The following is a 17145-nucleotide window of genomic DNA, read 5'->3' on the forward strand; positions in this document are numbered from 1 at the left end:
GCAGTCACTATGTACATACATTACATTACTGATCCTGAGTTGCATCCTGTATTATACTCCAGAGCTGCACTCACTATTCTGCTGGTGCAGTCACTGTGTACATACATTACTAATCCTGTACTGATCCTGAGTTACATCCTGTATTATACCCCAGAGCTGCACTCACTATTCTGCTGGTGCAGTCACTGTGTACATACATTACATTACTGATCCTGAGTTACATCCTGTATTATACCCCAGAGCCGCACTCACTATTCTGCTGGTGCAGTCACTGTGTACATACATTACATTACTGATCCTGAGTTGCATCCTGTATTATACCCCAGAGCTGCACTCACTATTCTGCTGGTGCAGTCACTGTGTACATACATTACATTACTGATCCTGAGTTACATCCTGTATTATACCCCAGAGCTGCACTCACTAGTCTGCTGGTGCAGTCACTGTGTACATACATTACATTACTGATCCAGAGTTACCTCCTGTATTATACTCCAGAGCTGCACTCACTATTCTGCTGGTGCAGTCACTGTGTACATACATTACATTACTGATCCTGAGTTACATCCTGTATTATACCCCAGAGCTGCACTCACTATTCTGCTGGTGCAGTCACTGTGTACATACATTACATTACTGATCCTGAGTTACATCCTGTATTATACCCCAGAGCCGCACTCACTATTCTGCTGGTGCAGTGACTGTGTACATACATTACATTACTGATCCTGAGTTGCATCCTGTATTATACCCCAGAGCTGCACTCACTATTCTGCTGGTGCAGTCACTGTGTACATACATTACATTACTGATCCTGAGTTGCATCCTGTATTATACCCCAGAGCTGCACTCACTATTCTGCTGGTGCAGTCACTATGTACATACATTACATTACTGATCCTGAGTTGCATCCTGTATTATACTCCAGAGCTGCACTCACTATTCTGCTGGTGCAGTCACTGTGTACATACATTACTAATCCTGTACTGATCCTGAGTTACATCCTGTATTATACCCCAGAGCTGCACTCACTATTCTGCTGGTGCAGTCACTGTGTACATACATTACATTACTGATCCTGAGTTACATCCTGTATTATACCCCAGAGCCGCACTCACTATTCTGCTGGTGCAGTCACTGTGTACATACATTACATTACTGATCCTGAGTTGCATCCTGTATTATACCCCAGAGCTGCACTCACTATTCTGCTGGTGCAGTCACTGTGTACATACATTACATTACTGATCCTGAGTTACATCCTGTATTATACCCCAGAGCTGCACTCACTAGTCTGCTGGTGCAGTCACTGTGTACATACATTACATTACTGATCCAGAGTTACCTCCTGTATTATACTCCAGAGCTGCACTCACTATTCTGCTGGTGCAGTCACTGTGTACATACATTACATTACTGATCCTGAGTTACATCCTGTATTATACCCCAGAGCTGCACTCACTATTCTGCTGGTGCAGTCACTGTGTACATACATTACATTACTGATCCTGAGTTGCATCCTGTATTATACCCCAGAGCTGCACTCACTATTCTGCTGGTGCAGTCACTGTGTACATACATTACATTACTGATCCTGAGTTACATCCTGTATTATACCCCAGAGCTGCACTCACTATTCTGCTGGTGCAGTCACTGTGCACATACATTACATTACTGATCCTGAGTTACATCCTGTATTATACCCCAGAGCTGCACTCACTATTCTGCTGGTGCAGTCACTGTGTACATACATTACATTACTGATCCTGAGTTACATCCTGTATTATACACAGAGCTGCACTCACTATTCTGCTGTTGCAGTCACTGTGTACATACATTACATTACTGATCCTGAGATACATCCTGTATTATACCCCAGAGCTGCACTCACTATTCTGCTGGTGCAGTCACTGTGTACATACATTACATTACTGATCCTGAGATACATCCTGTATTATACCCCAGAGCTGCACTCACTATTCTGCTGGTGCAGTCACTGTGTACATACATTACATTACTGATCCTGAGTTACATCCTGCATTATATCCCAGAGCTGCACTCACTATTCTGCTGGTGCAGTCACTGTGTACATACATTACATTACTGATCCTGAGTTACATCCTGTATTATCCTCCAGAGCTGCACTCACTATTCTGCATACAGTATTGATCATGGCTCTGTATGTCTTCTGCTACAGGTATTGCCCAGGAGGTCCGGACTCTGATTTTGAGTACTCCACACAGTCATACACAGGATATGAGGTATGCTTCCAGGTCTTTTTTTAACCCCTTCCTGCAGTGTGTGTAATATTACATCCTATTTTGCTTCCCCATGTGTGGAGCAGACTCAGCAATTCTTCATACCGGGCAAATGGCGGCTGTGTTATACATTCGTCTTCTGCCTGTTAGAGCAGTGTATGGAGCCTGCCCCGACTGCTGCTGTTACGTCTATTGATATTACTGTTCCTTTTTCATCTTGTCCCCATCTCTGTACAGCCGACCTCCATGCGTGCTATCCGGGCCCGGTACGACCCTTTCCTGCAGACAAGACATAGAGTTGAACAGGTACATTTTTACTTTTATAATCTCTTATGCCCCCTTTCCATGTCCGTTTTTTATGTCCGTGTCTGTATTTTATGCACATACATACGCACACCCATTGTATTCAGTGGTGGTGCGCACATGTCAGGTTTTTCCCACAGACCGTGATTCCATGTACAAAACTCAGACATGTCCTTTTTTTTTTTTTTTTTGAACACCATGGACAAAATGCGTGCTGCTCACTGATGACAGACAGGTGACATCCTGAGAAAATCAGTACAGTTATCACTGTTCCCAGCTGCCGGGTACTGAATGCAGCTGTCATCATTGTCGACTGGTCTCCCTTCGATCAGCGAAACCAGGAGACGCTGATGGGAGTTGGAGTCAGCACCCTCTGTGTTTGTATATTGTGTATTAAATAAATAATTTAAAAAAAAATGCTGTTTTGGTCCCCACCTTCATTTTCCTAACCAGCTGAGGGAAAGCCGACAGTTCTGAGATGATGATATTATTCTGGGAAGGGGCCAATAGAAATAAAAGTTTTCAGCCTATTACTATCCACTAACATCTGTTTGCTTAAACCTTTACTGGTTATTATAGGCGAGACCCCAAGAAAATGACCTGGGGTTCTCCCTATATTTACCAACCAGCGAAGGCTAAACAGCTGTGAACTGATATTAATAGGCTGGGAAGGGGTCATGGATTTTGTCCCCCTCCCAGACTAAGAACATTAGCCTTCAGGTGCCCCAGAAATGGCGCATCCATCAGATGCGCTAACTCTGGCGCTTAGCTTCGGCTCTTTAATATTCAGTAAAGGCTACGCAAACAACTGTGAGCTGAAATTAATAGGCTGGGAACCTTTATGGCTATTGGCCCCTTCCCAGAATATTAACATCAGCTGTCGGCTTTCTCTCAACTGGTTATGGAAACTACGGGGGACCCCATGCCATTTTTATTTATTTAAACAAATACAAGTACAGAAAAGAGCATGCATTGCACTGATTAAAAATCACACTGACATATTTCTATCGTTCCATCTTCTATATATCTTCTAAATGTTCCTCAACGTCATCTCTATCCTTGAACATCTTTAAAGGGAACCTGTCAGCAGGATTGTGCTCAGTAACCTACAGATAGTGTCAGGTCGGCGCCGTTATACTGATTACAATCATACCTTGTTTTCAGTTTTGAGTTAATGATATGCTCGTGCTCCGGGGCGGCCTGTTGGGGGGGACTTCATGTGGTGTTCTGATTAGCTATTCATACTGAATACTGCTGACAGGTACAGTGGGGAAAAAAGTCTTTATCCAGCCACCAATTGTGCAAGTTCTCCCACTGAAGATGAGAGCGGCCTGTAATTGACATCACAGGTGACCACAACTATGAGAGTCACAATGAGAAAACAAATCCAGAAAATCACCGCGTCTGATTTGGGAAGATTTATTTTGCAAATTATGGTGGAAAATTAGTATTTGGTCACCTAAAAACATGCAAGATTTCTGTCTCTCACAGACCTGTAACTTCGTCTTTAAGAGGCTCCTCTGTCCTCCACTCATTACCTGTAGTAATGGCACCTGTTTAAACTTGTTTTCAGTATAAAAGACTCCTGTCCACAACCTCAGTCACACTCCAAACTCCACTATGGTGAAGACCAAAGAGCCGTCGAAAGTCACCAGAAACAAATTTGTAGCCCTTCATCAGGCTAAGAAAACTGAATCTGCAATAGGCAGGCAGCTTGGTGTGATGGAATAAACTGTGGGAGCAATAATAAGAAAATGGAAGACATACAAGACCACTGATAATCTCCCTCGATCTGGGGCTCCAAGCAAGATCTCATCCCATGGGATCAGAATGATCACAAGAACGGTGAGCAAAAATCCCAGAACCACGCGGGGGGACCTAGTGAATGACCTGCATAGAGCTGGGACCAATGTAACAAGGCCTACCATAAGTAACACACTACGCCACCATGGACTCAGATCCTGCAGTGCCAGACGTGTCCCACTGCTTATGCCAGTACACGTCCGGGCCCGTCAGAAGTTTGCTGCAGAGCATTTGGATTATCCAGAAAAGTATTGGTAGAATGTCACATGGTCTGATGAAACCAAAGTAGAACTGTTTGGTAGAAACAAAACTCATCGTGTTTGGAGGAGACAGAATGCTGAGTTGCATCCACAGAACACCATACCTACTGTGAAGCATGAGGGTGGCAACATCATGCTCTGGGGCTGTTTCTCTGCAAAGGGGCCAGGACGACTGATCCGTGTACATGAAAGAATGAATGGGGCCATGTATCGTGAGATTTTGAGTGCAAACCTTTCATCAGCAAGGGCATTGAAGATGAAATGTGGATGGGTCTTTCAGCATGATAATGATCCCAAGCACACCGCCAGGGCAACGAAGGAGTGGGTTCATAAGAAGCATTTCAAGGTCCTGGAGTGGCCTAGCCAGTCTCCAGATCTCAACCCTATAGAAACCTTTGGAGGGAGTTGAAAGTCCGTGTTGCCCAGCGACAGGCCCAAAACATCACTGCTCTAGAGGAGATCTGCATGGAGGAATGGGCCAACATACCAACAACAGTGTGTGGCAACCTTGTGAAGACTTACAGAAAACGTTTGACCTCTGTCATTGCCAACAAAGGATAGATAGCAAAATATTCAGATGAACTTTTCTTAATGACCAAATACTTATTTTCCACCACAGTTTGCAAAATAAATCTTCCCAAATCAGACGCGGGGATTTTCTGGATTTGTTTTCTCATTGTGACTCTCATAGTTGTGGTCACCTATGATGTCAATTACAGGCCGCTCTCATCTTCATAAGTGGGAGAACTTGCACAATTGGTGGCTGACTAAATACTTTTTTCCCCCACTGTAACTGATCCCTCAGTGACCGATTGCCAATAGATGCTACTGTGCAGGCCCGGCTGGCGCCATTTTAGTGATAGTTTTTTTTTCTTTAGCAAGATGGCGGCGCCTGCGCAGTATCATCTATCAGCGATCCGATAGATGCTACTGCGCAGGTGTTGTCGCCGCCATCTTGGAGAAGGCATTTTTTTTCCTTTAGCAAGATGGCTAAATACTGTAAAATAGGTAGTTTTATACCTGGTGGTCTAGTGTAAGATAGGTAGTCTTATACCTGGTGGTCTAGTGTAAAATAGGTAGTCTTATACCTGCTGGTCTTGTCTCAGATAGGTAGTTTTATACCTGGTGGTCTAGTGTCATATAGGTAGTTTTATATCTGGAGGTCTAGTGTCATATAGGTAGTTTTATACCTGGTGCTCTAGTGTAAGATAGGTAGTTTTATACCTGGTGGTCTAGTGTCATATAGGTAGTTTTATATCTGGAGGTCTAGTGTCATATAGGTAGTTTTATACCTGGTGCTCTAGTGTAAGATAGGTAGTTTTATACCTGGTGGTCTAGTGTCATATAGGTAGTTTTATATCTGGTGCTCTAGTGTAAGATAGGTAGTTTTATATCTGGAGGTCTAGTGTCATATAGGTAGTTTTATACCTGGTGGTCTAGTGTCATATAGGTAGTTTTATACCTGGTGGTCTAGTGTAAGATAGGTAGTTTTATATCTGGTGGTCTAGTGTAAGATAGGGGGGTTTACACTTGATGGTCCAGGACTTCAGTGACAGGCCATGGTGTCAGATGAAGAAAGTTTAGGAAGGCCGGAAACACACCGTCATTTTTGGACAAATCCATCTTTTGGCTTTTTTTGATTAGTAATTGATCTTATTTTTTCCAGACCTTTGTTTGCCCGGAGAAGGGAATAATTACTGTGTAATATGATCGTAATCTAAGAAGTCTTGTCGTGGGGTCTCGTAATTTCACATCATTTCCTTCTCTGCAGCTGTCGCTCGTCGCGGAGCAAATATGTATGAAATGGTTTTTATTTTTCCTCCCGGGGGATAATTGTGTCGGCTACTAATGACCTGAATGGCGAAACTCCGCTCATTAATTAATTACCGCCGTGGTGTTTTCTACATTACAGCTCAAGCAGCTCGGGCACAGCGTGGACAAGGTGGAGTTCATCGTCATGGGGGGCACATTCATGGCCCTTCCAGAAGAGTATCGAGATTACTTCATCCGCAACCTGCACGACGCCCTGTCCGGGCACACCTCCAACAGCGTGGCCGAGGCAGTACGGTACGAGGCAGAATGGCCGGCATCTTTATCATTTGCTTTTCCTGCAACATTTTGTATATAATTTTGGGGGGGAACGATAAAACCGTACGCACGGATTCGCTCGCCATGCGAGATCGTGACTCTCTGCTTTAGGTTAAGACTCATTAGCGAAAACTTGTGCCAGTTTTAAAAATGTTTAGTGTTGAAGGCACTCGCTCCGGTGTTGTTCTTCTGTGCTGCTCCGGTGTTGTTCTTCTTCTTCTGTGCCGCCCCGTGTCCTTTTTTCTGTGCCCCTCCCGTGTCCTTTTTTTCTGTGCCGCTGCCGTGTCCTTTTTTCTGTGCCCCTCCCGTGTCCTTTTTCTGTGCCCCTCCCGTGTCCTTTTTCTGTGCCCCTCCCGTGTCCTTTTTCTGTACCCCTCCCATGTCCTTTTTTTTCTGTGCCGCTCCCGTGTCTTTTTTTCTGTGCCGCTCCCGTGTCCTTTTTTCTGTGCCGCTCCCGTGTCCTTTTTTTCTGTGCCGCTCCTATGTCCTTTTTTTCTGTGCCCCTCCAGCGTCCTTCTTCTGTGCCGCTCCTGTGCCCTTCTTCTGTGCCGCTCCTGTGCCCTTCTTCTGTGCCGCTCCCGTGCCCTTCTTCTGTGCCGCTCCCGTGCCATTCTTCTGTGCCGCTCCCGTGCCCTTCTTCTGTAATGCCCCCGTGTTCCTCTCCGTCGTTCCAGCTTTTCTCTGTAATTCACGGAAGGTATCAGAAAATTGTCGTTTTACTTCCTCTCCGTTACAGCAGCCCTAACCCGCCCTCTGCCCATTTTGGACAAGCCAGAAGGGTGCAGTGTTGTGTTAACAGGGCCACCACCAGAGCACCTTGGCATAGTGGAATGGTAGGAGACAAATGACGTCTGGAAGTTACCTTTTGTAAAGTGGCAGAGTGGCGCAAAAGATTACTAGAGCGAGTCTAGCGAGATGAGACGCTTTTGGTGATTTTTTTTTTGCAATATCTTTCTCGCCATTTCTTTGGAAACGTGAAGTTGAACATATGAACAGCGAGTCATTTCAACCTCGCAGCGCATGCGATCATTCTTTTTTCGAGTTTATTTAGCGCTTTTCCAGGCGGGTTACAAGTTGGGATCCGCCTGCGAATGTCTTCTTGTGCACACACGTCTGCCCATATAGAAGAAAAGATGTACTCCAGCGGAGACTTGCCCCATAGTTTGCATCGATTTCTAAATTGAACTATAGCACATTAATCCGTCCGGAAGCACAGAACAGAGAAAAGACCCACATTTTTCTGCATTTTTACATCACGTCGACAGAGCAGCAACTTCTCTTCCGATCTTTTGACGAGGTGTGTTTGCTGATGTCATGCTGATTGACAGCCAGCTCCTCACTGCCTAGCTATGGGAAGTCAGCTGTCAATCAGCATGACGACAACAGCAACGCTCTGTTAACAGAGCAGCCTGGAAGAGGAAGAAAATCAGCGGCAGGAGCGGTCTGTGATTGCTCTTAGTCTGTGCCGGATAAAACAGACAGGTAGGTAGAAAATACCTGCCCTTCTGTTCTTAGGCCCATAGTAAAAAAATAAATTAATCTCGGAAAACCCCTTTAAATTAGTGGACAATCCCTTGTAAAGTGCAAAGCTGAGGAACAGGTTCCGTTCCCCCTCCCCACAGTGTCTTCAGTTCATGTGCCGGATTCAATGGAAGGAACCTGTCAGCAAGTTGTGACAAATAGAAGTGGTATGGTTGGTATGGTATGTACGGGCGCTTGTCCCTCAATATAAATGATACCTTACTTGCATAGATCTGATGTGCCTGTAATGAAAAATGTAGCATTAAAGCCATATGCAAATAAGGCTGGAAGTGCACTTGGGGCGGGTCAGTGCACTTAGAAAAAGCAGTTATCTTCCCTTGTGCACTGAATGAAAAGTTGCTAAATTTTTGCACACAGTAACTTATTAGATATTTAGCGCAGAAGAATGGCGTGCAGGCGGTGATGAGTTACATTCATTGACTCCTATAGATGGGTTGTAGGCATGCCCTGTTACCTGTACAGAGGTCATTGTGCAGGGAGGGGAGAGGATGTGAGATAAATCATTATTTATTGGGATTGGTTGGTTACTCCCCAGGTTCTACAACCAAACACTTCCTATATTTGATGTCAGGCTGTTATAGGTACTTCCTCTTTGGTTATATAGATTTTTTTTTTTAATTGATTTTTGCATGAATTGCTCAGGACTTTGAGTTTGTTTCCGATCTCGGGTCATTGTATAGATTCTTTTATTCTTTAGTTGAGATGAGTGAAACGTGTAACTTTTAGAAAGGTTTCTATCAATAATCATTTCTTCGGGGTGGTAGAAATTCTAAGGTGGGAGTAGTTTCTAAAAGTGAACGTGCCGAATAAATAGGCATTGATGGAGATGTAACCCATTTGCAATTAAGACATAGAATAAAAATGGCGCCATGTGCTCTGAGCTAGACATTGTGGCAGCATGGAAGATGGCAAGATATGAAAGTCTCACCGCTTCCCATCAAGGGCACCTCCATGGTCAGAAGTTTTGTCACTTGCCTCTAAATTTGCGAAGAGCATGATCAGAATGACCTTCCATGTTGTCAGATGTTGCCACCGCCACATGAGCAAATGGAGCGAGCAGGGTAGTTCTGCCAATATTACTAAAACGTCGCGTTTTGAGCCGAGACGTCACAAGCTCATCAACCGGCGACACCTTCAAGCCTTTGGAGAAATCCATCCCTTTTATCTGACTGCAAGCTGATAATCATTTTAGAACGGACAGTTTGGACAGGAGCAGAAAACCGTATTCTTTGTCTGACCCCACACTGTGTTCCTGTTGAGGAACCACACCAATGGGTTTTCGGAAAGAAGGGGCTGGTAGAAGATGATGATCTGCTTTTCATCCAGAAGATGAAAATGCTCCACTACGAAGAAAAACGCCCCAAACCCCAAGTCCAATGCATTGAACACAGAAAGAGTTATGATAAGGATTCTGAAGAAGATTGACCTCATGGTGGACGAATTCCTGTTGAGGAACCACATTGAAGGGTTTTCTGAAAGCAGGGACTGGAAAAAGATGATGATCTGCTTTTCATCCAGAAGATGAAAATGCTCCACTACGAAGAAAAACGCCCCAAACCCCAAGTCCAATGCATTGAACACAGAAAGAGTTATGATCAGGATTCTGAAGAAGATTGACCTCATGGTGGAAGCATTCCTGTTGAGGAACCACATTGAAGGGTTTTCTGAAAGCAGGGACTGGAAAAAGATGATTACCGTATCTGCTTTTCATCCAGAAGATGAAGGTGCTCCACCAGGAAGAAAAATAAAGACCATGATCCCCAAGTCCATTGCACCAAAAACACAAAAAGTTGTGACCAGGACGCTGAAGAAAATTGACCTCATCGTGGAGGAACAATGGTGAAGTGCAACCCAAAACAGCTCTAGAAGACAAGCCGCTACAGTAATGATGATACCACGAAGGCATGTTTCTAGCTACTATGACACATGGATGGAAGTGGCCTTGACAATGATGACAATATGTAAACCATTCCATCTGCTGAGAACTTGATATCTGGGATTCCATGGTCTTCTGTCACCCGAACTTGCTATGCTAACGTTGGCTTCTGCAAGTGTTTGAGGTGGTCTTCTACATAGCTGCTGGGGTTATGCTCAAGGACTTTCATCTGACTGAATCTTGGATATGAGATTTTTTTGCCATCTCTGCCGGATGAATTGAACTCTGCATCCCATTCCTACCACCATCATCGGCCATATTTATTACCGCAGGTGGACAAGTGCCGTACTGGTGCCATCATGGCGCGAGAGTGAGCCACTAGTGGTGATGCCAGTAATATATGGGAAGTGGCCACTGACTGATTGCAGCCGTCACATGCTGCCCACTATTAAATCGCTTTGGATCGGTGGAAAGAAGAGATAAATTATTAATGTTCTGTCTCTAGTGTTGAGCATTCCGATACCGCAAGTATCGGGTATCGGCCGATATTTGCGGTATCGGAATTCCGATACTGAATTCCGATACTTCCCGCGTATCGGATACCGGAATCGGAAGTTCCCAGAATTCAAATTGAACGCAGCAGCCAATGAGGAATGAATGAAAGTGTGGGCACATCCTGTTTAGCATGGTGGGCATGTAAGTACTGGCAAGGCTTGGATTGGCTGCTGAAATGATGTCACTCTGCACTATAAAAAAGCGCTGCCGCCATTTTGCGCTCACTCTGCTGTGATTTCAGTTAGGGACAGGACGCTGTGTTCTAACTGAGGGCCAGTTGAGCTTGCTAATTGCTTTATTTTCCTTTCCAAAGGCTAATTTAGCAAAACGCTGTGTGTTCTTCACTGTTCACCTTGCTCTTGCCTTGCAGCGCTGTTTTAACAGCGTTCTGCAAGGTCTCTGTGTGTGTGTGTGTGTGCAGCTCACTCTGTAGTCTGTGTGCAGCCATATACCCGGTTGTATTCAGCTCAGGGGGGGTTCACACTGCCTCACACAGTTGTTCTTTTTTGCTCTTAGTGCAGCCTGCTGCACATTTTTTCTCAAATTTCCTATTAGTGTTTTTCCACCAGTCTCCAGCTCTATTGTGGAAAAACACTACATAGGATAACCTAGAGGGGGGTTTTTGGGCCTTGCAGCGCCGTTTACGGCTGTCTGCACGGTCTCCGTGTGAGCCCAGCTCGCCCTGTAGTCTGTGTGCAGCCATAGCCGGTTGGATTCAGCTCAGGGTTCGTTACTGGCTCATACCTTGAGAAAAATTTTCCTTTTTTTCAAATAGTGCAGCCTGTTTAAAATTTGAAAAAAAAAATTCCTATTAGTGTCTTTCCACTCGTATCCAGCTAAATAGTGGAAAAACACTATATAGGATAACCTAGAGGAGGGTTTTTTGGCCTTGCAGCGCCGTTTACGGCTGTCTGCACGGTCTCCGTGTGAGCCCAGCTCGCCCTGTAGTCTGTGTGCAGCCATAGCCGGTTGGATTCAGCTCAGGGTTCGTTACTGGCTCATACCTTGAGAAAAATTTTCCTTTTTTTCAAATAGTGCAGCCTGTTTAAAATTTGAAAAAAAAAAAATTCCTATTAGTGTCTTTCCACCAGTCTCCAGCTCAATTGTGGAAAAACACTACATAGGATAACCTAGAGGGTTTTTTTGGGGCCTTGCAGCGCCGTTTACGGCTGTCTGCACGGTCTCTGTGTGAGCGCAGCTCGCCCTGTAGTCTGTGTGCAGCCATAGCCGGTTGGATTCAGCTCAGGGTGCGTTACTGCCTCATACCTTGAAAAACAATTTCCTTTTTTTCAAATAGTGCAGCCAGTTTAAAATTTGAAAAAAAAAATTCCTATTAGTGTCTTTCCACTTGTATCCAGCTAAATAGTGGAAAAACACTATATAGGATAACCTAGAGGAGGGTTTCTTGGCCTTGCAGCGCCGTTTACGGCTGTCTGCACGGTCTCCGTGTGATTTAAACTAGCTCTGTAGCCCGATCTGCACCAAAAAAAAGGTTAAGTTCACCAAACACAACTTACACTTGTGTAGGCCACATTTGAAAAATAATAAAGTTTAGTCCACAATTTACAACATTAGTGTTTCTTACACCTGTTAGGAGGAGCATTACAGGAATAAGCACACTAAGGCCTTAGTACTTTTCTGCTTATCTTTATCTGTCAACCAAGATGAAGAGGGCAGGGAGTAAGGCACGTGGGCGTGGGCGCGGAGCAGGGAGAGGAGCAGGGAGAGGACGTGGTGATTCTGTGCCTGCTGCGGGCGCCGGTGACTCGTCGTCACTCAGTTTCAGCAGGGAACAGTCCTTCATGCGCAGCTTTGTCGGAGAGCGCCGTGCACCGCTGCTGCGTGAAGACCAAATTGAAGCCGTTGTCGGGTGGATGGCAGCTAACGCCTCGGCATCGACTTCAGTTAGTGCCACATCCTCTCAGGCACAGAGCACTGGAGAGCAGCCATCTGTCTCTTCACCACCTGCCAAATTGGCCAGGCAGTCAGAGAGCCCAGGACAGGAGCCGTCTCTACTTCTGTTCTCTGAATCTCTTGGCTTGGAAACAGGGGGCCAGCCAAGCAGCATTGGAGAAATGGAAGAAGAGGCAGTGTGCAGTGATGCCCAACACCTTTTTCTCTCTGACTCTGAAGAGGCAGGTGGGCCAGTGCCTCCGGTGACCACAGCGCAGTACGCATCTGATGATGAAACTCAGGTGCCGCTTTCTCGTGCGTACTGTGCTGCTGAGACTACCCAGGAGGAGCAGTTGGTGGCAGAGGGTAGTGGAGATGATGAGGTCCTTGACCCATCGTGGCGTGAGGAACAGGAAGGTGGTGGGAGCAGCTCAGAGGAAGAGCTTCCTCTTACGGGCCAAAGAGGGAGAGGGAGGGGGAAGACTGCGGAGCCTGTAGCCTCCACTTTGGCACCCGTTAGGAGCCTGTCTCTTTCCAAAGCCAAAAAGGGCGCTCCCAAGACTTGCAGTGCCTGGTCCTTTTTTGACACAGTTGCAGATGACATTTGTTTTGTCAAATGCAAGCTGTGTCATCATAAAGTAAAAAGAGGGAAAAATGTCAGCAACCTCAATACCACAAATATGTGGAAACATGTGCGGACCAGGCACGCGGTGGAGTTACAGAAACACACTGAAGATGTAGGCCAACCAACAGCGGCAGCTACCACCTCTTCAGCTCGTGTTGCCTCTTCCTCCAGCTCACGCACAGCTGGTTTGGCTTCCTCCCAGAGACCTTGTGTAATTCCACCCACAGCACCACCTTCCCAGTCATCCTCACACTCCCAGTCTACTCTACAGCCATCGGTAGTACAGGCATGGGAGAAAAGGCGGGCATTCTCGGCCAACCACCCCCGAGCACAGGCTCTGAATGCAGGCATTGCCAAACTGTTGTCCCTGGAAATGCTCTCGTTCAGGCTGGTGGAGACTGACAGCTTCCGTGACTTGATGGCATTGGCAGTCCCACAGTACAAGGTGCCCAGCCGCTTTTACTTCAGCAGGCAGGCTGTCCCTGCCCTGCACAGGCATGTTGAGGCAAACATAAAACATGCGCTACTGAACGCCGTCAGTAGCAAGGTCCACCTCACCACCGATGCGTGGACCAGTCAGCATGGACAGGGGCGATATGTTTCCCTCACTGCCCATTGGGTTAATGTTGTTGAGCCAGGTACAGATCGTGCGAGTGGCGCAGGACGTGTCCTGCCCACTCCAAGGATTGCAGGAATCCAGTCTGTACGCATCGACTCCTCCTCTTACACCAGTTCATCTGATTCCTCTCTGCAGGATCCGTCACAGTCCACCCCCACATGGACCCGTGAACGTTTACCTATGACCGACATGAGCACAGCCGTGGCCAAACGTCAGCAGGCCGTCTTGAAACTAGTTTCATTGGGGCATCGAAGCCACACAGCGCAGGAGCTCTGGAATGCCATAAAGCAGGAGAGCGATGTGTGGTTACTGCCAGCGAATCTCCAGCCAGGCATGGTAGTGTGTGACAATGGCCGAAATCTGGTGGCAGCTTTGGCCCTTGGCAACCTCACTCACATCCCATGTCTGGCACATGTGCTCAATTTGGTTGTGCAGAGTTTTCTGAGGGACTATCCGGATCTTGATGCCCTGCTGCACAAGGTCCGCCTAGAGTGTGCTCACTTGCAGCGTTCCAGCTTGGCCAGATCCCGCATTGCTGCTCTGCAGCGCCGATTCCGCCTTCCGGAACACCGCATCATATGTGACCTACCTACCCGGTGGAATTCCACGTTACATATGTTGGAGCGGTTGTGTGAGCAGCAGCAAGCAGTTATGGAGTACCAGCTGCATCAGGCGCAAAGAAGTCGCAGTCAGCGCCGATCAGACTTCACAACCACAGAGTGGGCCACTATGAAGGACGTCTGCCAGGTTTTGCGTCCTTTTGATTATTCCACGCGGATGGCAAGTGCAGATGATGCACTAGTCAGCATGACTGTCCCCCTTATCTGCCTGCTTCAGCAAACTTTGCAAGGGTTAAGGGATGATGTGGTGGAAGAGGTGGAGGATGAGGAGTCACCTTTTCCATCAGCTTCTGGAGAGTCAGCGCCATGTGGTTCCTCACAAAGGGGTACGCAGGGGCCAATTTGTGAGGAGGATGAGGAGGAGTCAATGGAGGAGGAAGAGCTCCGTCCAGAGGAGGGAGCGACACAATTGTCCAGTGGTCAGTGTGTACAGCGAGGGTGGGGTGATGACGAGCGGGCAGAGATCATGTCTCAAGCAGGGGACAGCGTTTCTGGGCCGGTTGGCACTCTGCAGCACATGGTGGATTTCATGCTGCAGTGCCTGAGAAACGACCGCCGCATCGACCACATTCTCAACATGCCTGATTATTGGGTGTTCACCCTCCTCGATCCTCGCTACCGGGACAACGTCCAAAACCTCATCCCTGCGTTGACCCGGGAGCGTAAATTGCGGGAGTACCACGACACACTGGTGAATTCCATCATCTTCTCCTGTCCAACTGAGAGGAGTGCTGCTAGTGCTTTACAAAGCAGCTCAGTGCGTCGAGGCAGTGGGGGAGGCTCTGCCCAAAGAGGGAGCAGAAGCAGTGCCTCTGCCCAAGGCAAGCCCAGTATGGCACAACTCTGGCACACTTTTGTGTGCCCGCCCCAAATGTCTACACCATCACCGGCGGCTCCAGTCAGCAGGAGGCAACGGTTCCGTCAGATGGTGACAGACTACATGGCTTGCCCTCTTACTGTACTCCCAGACGGCTCTTCCCCGTTCAAGTTTTGGGTCTCTAAGCTGGATACATGGCCAGAGCTAAGCCAGTATGCATTGGAGGTGCTGGCTTGCCCTGCGGCTAGTGTCTTATCGGAACGTGTCTTTAGTGCCGCAGGTGGTGTACTAACAGACCGTCGCATGCGACTATCCTCCGATAACGTTGACCGGCTTACTTTCCTGAAAATGAACCAGGCCTGGATCTCGCAGGAATTTGCCACTCCTCTGCCTGATTAAGTAATTGGGTGTCATCCAGGTCTCCTGCTGTGTTCATCTTTCTACCACCTGAACTGCTATTCCTGGGCTCCAACACCGCCAGTTGCGGCTCAGAAGTGCAGGCTGCACAGTAAAAACATACGACCCAGTGTTATTGGGTTTCAGTAACGTCAGCTGATCCCCAGCTGTGTAGCCGGCAATGTGTCCTGCGACCGCCACGCTGGCACAACAACCTAAATGTAAGGGAACCTGTCCCCCCCCCCCCCCCCCCGTCGTTTGTTACTGAAAGAGCCATCTTGTGCAGCAGTAATGCTGCGCAAGGAAAAGGTAGCTCTTTTTTTTAGCTCTTTGCACACGCAGAACTTAACACTTATAAAATGTGTTCACTGATACCGTTATACCGTCCCGGAGCTGGGACTTTCCTTCGTAATGTGACGCAGCACAGCCGTCATTCCTACCCCCTTGGTGCCATGCGCTGCCTCCTCAGCGTTGTTTTAAGCTGTCACGGAGCCTGCGCTGTTCTGTTATCCCTTGGGCATGCCCTATTTGCGCTGCCTGTCTTCTGACATAATTTGGTGTCAGGCTGGCTGCGCCTGTGCGGCCGCGGTGCCCGAGATCCCGCCTCGCAGTGTCTTCTGATTGAGTCACACTGCGGGCCTGGGATCCATGGGCATGCGCAGTGCATATCTTCCCCTCGGGCTCTCGCTCATTTCCCTCCGCCTTCTTTAGACTGTGCGCCGTCAGCTGATCCCTAGCATGCCACGGCCGTGACACCGCACAGTCTGAAGAAGAGGGAAGGAGGGGAGTGAGAGTCGAGGTTATGCACTGTGCATGCCCATGGTTCCAAGGCCCGCAGTGGGATTACGTTAGATGAGACTGCGAGGTGGGATCTGGAGCAGCGTGGACGCACAGGCACTGACAGCCTGACACCAAATTATGTCAGAAGATAGGCAGCGCTAATTGGGCATGGCCAAGGGCTAACAGAACAGCGCAGGCTCCGTGACAGCTTAAAACAACGCTGAGGAGGCAGCGCACGGCATCAAGGGGATAGGAATGACAGCTGTGCTGTGTCCCATTACGAAGGAAATTCGCACCTCCGGAACGGTTTAACGGTATAAAGGGACACATTTTTAGTGTTTACTTCGGTGTTTGCAAGGAGCATAATTAAAAGAGCAACCTTTTCCTTTTGCATCCTTAGTGCTGCACAACATGGCTCTTTCAGCTACAAACGTCTTGGGGGGGGGGGGGGTTAAAGGTTTCCTTTCAACTTGCTCCAATCAGGCTTCGGCCTACACTCTGTTCCTCTGCTCCTCCTGCTGTCCCTGGGCTCTAACACCGCCAGTTGGTGCCTGGAAGTGCTGTGTGCACAGTCAACAGTCGCTCCTCTGTTATTGGGGTTCAGTAACGTCAGCTGATCCCCAGCTGTGTGTGCGGCAATACCTCCAATCTGCTCCTCCTGCTGTCCCTGGGCTCTAACACCGCCAGTTGGTGCCTGGAAGTGCTGTGTG

General features: G+C 47.5%; 1 protein-coding gene across 1 annotated transcript in view; it reads left to right on the forward strand.

Moving 5' to 3' along the window:
- ELP3 (elongator acetyltransferase complex subunit 3) overlaps positions 1-17145 on the forward strand; it is a 167097-nt gene that overhangs the window by 28032 nt on the left and 121920 nt on the right. Inside the window, exons 5-7 of the mRNA XM_069728398.1 lie at positions 2198-2261; positions 2496-2564; positions 6537-6691. Of these exons, the coding sequence (XP_069584499.1) occupies positions 2198-2261; positions 2496-2564; positions 6537-6691 (288 nt within the window). The remainder of the gene's footprint in view (positions 1-2197; positions 2262-2495; positions 2565-6536; positions 6692-17145) is intronic.

The sequence above is a fragment of the Ranitomeya imitator genome, chromosome 5 (genome assembly GCF_032444005.1).
Source record: "Ranitomeya imitator isolate aRanImi1 chromosome 5, aRanImi1.pri, whole genome shotgun sequence".
Lineage (NCBI taxonomy): Eukaryota > Metazoa > Chordata > Amphibia > Anura > Dendrobatidae > Ranitomeya > Ranitomeya imitator.